At 52.2% G+C, this 5,616-nt stretch overlaps 1 protein-coding gene across 1 annotated transcript in view; it reads left to right on the top strand.

Annotated features, from left to right (window-relative positions):
• KLHDC3 (kelch domain containing 3) overlaps window positions 1–5,216 on the top strand; it is a 7,147-nt gene extending 1,931 nt beyond the window's left edge. The window contains exons 2-11 of the mRNA XM_011960405.1: window positions 1,052–1,264; window positions 1,438–1,614; window positions 1,772–1,887; window positions 2,064–2,135; window positions 2,262–2,475; window positions 2,552–2,638; window positions 2,782–2,890; window positions 3,010–3,083; window positions 3,206–3,284; window positions 4,591–5,216. Of these exons, the coding sequence (XP_011815795.1) occupies window positions 1,111–1,264; window positions 1,438–1,614; window positions 1,772–1,887; window positions 2,064–2,135; window positions 2,262–2,475; window positions 2,552–2,638; window positions 2,782–2,890; window positions 3,010–3,083; window positions 3,206–3,284; window positions 4,591–4,657 (1,149 nt within the window). The 5' untranslated portion in view covers window positions 1,052–1,110 and the 3' untranslated portion in view covers window positions 4,658–5,216. The remainder of the gene's footprint in view (window positions 1–1,051; window positions 1,265–1,437; window positions 1,615–1,771; window positions 1,888–2,063; window positions 2,136–2,261; window positions 2,476–2,551; window positions 2,639–2,781; window positions 2,891–3,009; window positions 3,084–3,205; window positions 3,285–4,590) is intronic.
• The last annotated feature ends 400 nt before the right edge of the window (window positions 5,217–5,616 follow it).

The following is a 5,616-nucleotide window of genomic DNA, read 5'->3' as shown; positions in this document are numbered from 1 at the left end:
AAAAAAAAAAAAAAAAAAAGAGACCATGACCTCTCATGCTCAATCTTTCTCTTGTCCTGCCCAAGGGCATTTTTTGCCTCCCTTCCCCTTTTTCTTTTCTTTTTTTTTCTCAAGGTGCTGGGATTACAGGCGTGAGCCACCGTGCCCAGCCCCTTCCACTTTCCATTGCACAGTCCCACCTCTATCCGCCTTTCAGGAACCCAAGTTGTGGAAGAAATTCTTCCCTCTTTTCTACTGGAAGTGACTTGTTCTCTACCACAGTAGTAGGGATGGGAAAGTGGCTGGAGGAGAAAACCCCTCCCTCTATCCCCATCCCCCAAGCCTAAGCATACACATACCTTTCTGGCTTAAGTCCTGGCAGCATACCAGGCACAGCTGTCAAAGGAACTCCTTGTGCCTGTGGGGGGCCCTGGGTGACCCCAATGACAACAACTCAGCTTGACAAGAGCTCCCTGTGAGGGGCTAACCAACCACGGTAACATGGAGGTCCCTTCCTGGATCAGTCCTACCCTATCTTGGGTAGGGGGATTGTTCTACTCTAAAAGCCTGAAAGCTTTTCTGCTTTGAGGCACTCATGCCAGCTTTCGATGGACTGTCTGAGGCTGGCTGGGCTATTAATAGCTGTGAGTATTTTGAGATCCCTTTCCCCACCTTAAAGAACACAGATTCTTAGAGAGGTGGCAGTAAGCAGCGCAGAGACAAGAGAATATACCATTTGGGAAGGGGCTTCAAGTTTGTGCCAAGCCAGGGACAGAGTGGAGCCTCCATGAGTAGGTGGTGACCATGATCAGCAGATTCTGAGTTGGCAATCAAGTGGGGGTGGCCCCACCCTTCACTGTTGGAGAACACTGGGCCAGGGCTAGCTCCCTGACCTCGGCAGCTCCCTTGGGGCAGGGCCAGCCACCTGAGCTGTGACTAGTGTCCCTGTGGAGGGGTAGTGTGGGAGGGCCACCAGGGTGACACTTGGAGGCAAAGGCTGGTTCTGGGCAGAGTCACAGTGAGCTGGGCAGAAGCCTTGCCTGAGGATCCTGTGGCCCCAATTTGTGTGCAGGTAGCAGAGGCAGCAGGCCGTGCCGGGGGGGCATGTTGCTGTAACCAGTGGTCCAGGGGATGTTACGGTGGACAGTGCACCTGGAGGGCGGGCCCCGCAGGGTGAACCATGCTGCAGTGGCTGTTGGGCATCGGGTATACTCCTTCGGGGGTTACTGCTCTGGTGAAGACTATGAAACGCTGCGTCAGATAGATGTGCACATTTTCAATGCAGGTAAGCCAATGCTGGGGCTCTCCCTGAGTCCCCACATCAAGGTGGGAAACGGGCTGCTGATGAGGTTTGGCTGTGGTCTCTGGGACCAAGGGTATTGGGGAGGAACATCTGGTTTGGGAAAGTTGGACAGCCTGGAGGGAAGTTCCCAGGGCTGAGCAGAGCTGTGCCCACAGTGTCCTTGCGTTGGACAAAGCTGCCCCCGGTGAAGTCTGCCATCCGTGGGCAAGCTCCTGTCGTACCCTACATGCGCTATGGACACTCAACCGTCCTCATCGACGACACAGTCCTCCTTTGGGGCGGGCGAAATGACACCGAAGGGGCCTGCAATGTGCTGTATGCCTTTGACGTCAGTGAGTATGGATCTCAGAGAGGCTATGTCCTTCTAGATGTTGCCTCAGTTGCCTGAGAAAGGTTTGGGTTGGGGGTCTTGGGGAGTAGAGTACCCCAGAGCTCAGGAGGGAGTGTCATAGATGGTGCTTAGTTGAGCCATTTTCTCATCTCCTTCAGATACTCACAAGTGGTTCACACCCCGAGTGTCAGGGACAGTTCCTGGGGCCCGGGATGGACATTCAGCCTGTGTCCTAGGCAAGATCATGTACATTTTCGGGGGCTACGAGCAGCAGGTAGGTCTGGGAATAAACTAAGAGGTTTAGGGTGGGACTGAGAAGGAGGGTAAGGGCAATTTTGGATGGTGAAATGGGAGGCTTTGGCTCGTTTGCAGGTTTTGAGGGGAAGGATGGGGGGTCAGAGAGTGACCATTGGCTCCCTCTTTTCTTCCTCCTTTTCTCTTCCTACTCAGGCGGACTGCTTTTCCAATGACATTCACAAGCTAGATACCAGCACCATGACATGGACTCTTATCTGTACAAAGGTCTGCTCTTTCTTTTTTCTCCCAAATCCCCACCCTCCGTTGAAGAAATGATAGGAAGCTCAGTCAGAGCAGATCCTCTTCCAGCCTTTGTTCTGACCCCTCCACCATCTCTCTGCCTCTGCCCAGGGCAACCCTGCACGCTGGAGGGACTTCCACTCAGCCACAATGCTGGGAAGTCACATGTATGTCTTTGGGGGCCGTGCCGACCGCTTTGGGCCATTCCATTCCAACAATGAGATTTACTGCAACCGCATTCGAGTCTTTGACACCAGAACTGAGGCTTGGCTGGACTGTCCCCCGACTCCAGTGCTGCCTGAGGGGCGCCGAAGCCACTCGGCCTGTGAGTGTTTGTTACTTCCCTGTGGAGTTCCCTTCCTGCCCACTTCACACTCTTGATGTTTTCTCTCTCCTTCCAGTTGGCTACAATGGGGAGCTGTACATCTTTGGTGGATATAATGCAAGGCTGAACCGGCACTTCCATGACCTCTGGAAGTTTAATCCTGGTAAAGAGCACTGCGTTTAGGGCAGGAACAAGGAGCAATTGAGGTGGGAGGAAAAGAAAAGAATCCTGAGGAGGTGAGGGATGGGGGTGGGGAAGATACCTGGACTAGGCAGGTATTGAACTTCCATATAAATTTCTCTTCAGTGTCCTTTACCTGGAAAAAGATTGAACCGAAGGGGAAGGGGCCATGTCCCCGCCGGCGCCAGTGCTGCTGTATTGTTGGTGACAAGATTGTCCTCTTTGGGGGTACCAGGTTAGAAAGAGAGAGGGAAGGGCTCAGGGAAGTGACCAATGGGAGAGTGGGAGGTATTTGAAAAGGGGGTCTAATGGGTGGTTTTTGTCCTACTTTCATCTCTCTTTTGATCCTGACAGTCCATCTCCTGAGGAAGGCCTGGGAGATGAATTTGACCTCATAGATCATTCTGACTTACACATTTTGGACTTTAGTAAGTATAGTTATTCCTGAATTGCTCCTGCCATCAAGGTCCCTGTCTTTGGGTGGTGATATCCAGGACTGGACCCTTTCTTCACCTTTGACCATCTCTTTTCCATAACTTCTCCCTTAAAGGCCCTAGTCTGAAGACTCTGTGCAAACTGGCCGTGATTCAGTATAACCTAGACCAGTCCTGTTTGCCTCATGACATCAGGTACAGTGAGTGGTTGGAAGGGAGGGATTGGGTGAGCGTGAGTGAGCAGCACAGGTGTGACCTGATTAGCTTGGTCTCAAAATGGAGGAGACAGACATTATTGTTCTGCTGGAGATGTAGTGTACTTAGCGAAATGAGATGGAAGGAGGTGAATTGGCAGCCATCATATAAAACTGTCAGCAGAATAAATTATATGAAAAAAAAAATCCAGCTCAGCAGCATCACTTTCTGAGACCTAAGCTTATACAGTTATTTTTGTGAACATGCTGAGAACTGATTAAATCTTAGAACCTAGCTGCAAAGTAAAGACAAGTTTAGGATCCTCTGGATCACATTGGTTCCAGAAGATCTGGCTGCTTCCCTTTGAATTTCAGTCTTAGGTTCCAATTAACCACCAGATGTTACTTTATATATAATTTTTCAGGTTCAAATTAACCACCAGATGTTACTTTGTATATAATTTTTCCTGAGTCATTCTGAGATGGTTCCTCTCTTTGTATCAGTTCAGTTTAACTCTTGCTGGCTGGGCACGTGCCTCACACCTGTAATCCCATCACTTTGGGAGGTTGAGGTGGGCGAATCACTTGAGGTCAGGAGTTCGAGACCAGCCTGGCCAACATGGTGAAGCCCTGTCTCTACTAAAAATACAAAAATTAGCTGGGTGTGGTGGCAGCCACCAGTAGTCCCAGCTACTTGGGAGGTTGAGGCAAGAGAATTGCTTGAACCTGGGAGGCAGGGGTTGCAGTGAGTCGAGATTGTGTGACTGCATCACTGCACTCCAGCCTGGGTGACAAAATGAGACTCTCAAAATAATAATAATAATAATAATATGGTCTAATGGGTGGGGAAGGCCTCAGGAAGGATAGGAGTGCTGAGTCAGAGCCTTAAAAGGATGGGAGTTGAGAGCAAAAATGGTTATTCCTGGTGGGGGTGAGGCATTCCTGGTGAGGGTAAGGTGGAGGGGCTGTCTGGTTGGCTCTAAGCAAAGCAGGAAAGGCAGGTTGGGATGTTGACTGACATGTTTACACAGCTCTCAGGTGCCTGGACACTAGAATATACATATATATATATAAACATAAACCGGAAATCCATATGAGCTTGGAGGTAGAGGAGTGGGTGGTGTTGGATTTGGTGGTGGGTGGGTTCTGATTGTTAAACCTAATAGGGCTGTTAAGTAAGAGGTGGCTATGGGTGGTTGAGCTTTAGGAAGTTGGAGGGACTGGTGTGTTTACAGCTTGGTTCAAGCATCCCTGGGCTTGGGCTGAGGGCCCCCTCTTCTTTCTGTCTGTTATTGTTGGCCTTCCAGGTGGGAGCTGAATGCCATGACCACCAACAGCAATATCAGTCGCCCCATCGTCTCCTCCCATGGGTAGGAGGAAGTTTCTGCCACCTCCCCTCCTGAGCCTGCTGTCATCTTCACTGCCCCTGCCCATCTGTCACCCACCTGCTCCTTTGACCCCTGGACTTGGTATACCTCCATGTGGAGTTGTTGGGCAAGAGGTGTTCTCTGTGCTGTGAATTCAGTGGGGAGCTGTAGCGGGGTGGGGGCCAGGTTCCTGCCCCCTTGGGCCGAGGGCCCCTTCCCCTTGGTGCTCTGTCCCCATCCACCTCCTTTCAGCTGCTCCTGGGCCTCAGCTCTGCCCAGGGCCAGCCAGGTTCTGTTGGGAAGGGAAGGGAATGGGGAGAAGGGAGAAGCAAGCAGTGTCTGAGCCTCAGGAGCTTCCCCCTCCCCCTTTGCCTATCCCATCCCCCTGCTTGAGCCTTGAGCCTTGACTGGGAGCTGAAAGGAGTTGCAGCTGTTGGCATGAGACCTCCTTCTCCCCGTCTTGGGGAGGCGGGGACCAGCAGATAATCCCATCCTTCTTTGAGCTGTCGCTGTACCCTGAAGCTCAGCCAGCTCAGATTTTATAAAAATTAATTAAAACCTCCAAACGTGTCGTGTGTTTTTGTGGAATACGGTGGAGAGGGCTGGAATTTGCAGTGGGGGCAGGGTGCTGAGGACAAGCATCCTGAGGTTCTGGCTTCTCAGCCAAGGGTATTAGGAAACCAAATGCCACCAAGGCCTGGCCCAAGCTTCTCGGGCGTGGAACCCAGCGCCCTGCGACTCGGGCAGAAGATTGCGACAATCTTTGCAGAGTGGGCTATCCTTTGGGCCGGCTCCCTGGCTGCCGGCCGCGCAGTCTATTTTCTGCCTATTCGTCACTGGGAACGCCGGAAGAGGCGGGGCGAGGGGGGGTGCGGAGGCTGCCGTGGGCGGAAGCGGCGCCTTTTGTCTTCCGAGCGCTACTGCCAGCTGATGCCGGGAGCTAACCGCCGCGCCGGGGCCGTCGCC

This window comes from Colobus angolensis, unplaced genomic scaffold, assembly GCF_000951035.1.
Source record: "Colobus angolensis palliatus isolate OR3802 unplaced genomic scaffold, Cang.pa_1.0 Scaffold51, whole genome shotgun sequence".
In the NCBI taxonomy this organism is placed as follows: Eukaryota; Metazoa; Chordata; class Mammalia; order Primates; family Cercopithecidae; genus Colobus; species Colobus angolensis.
Note: the sequence above shows the minus strand (reverse complement) of the source record. Positions and strands in the feature narration are given on the sequence as shown.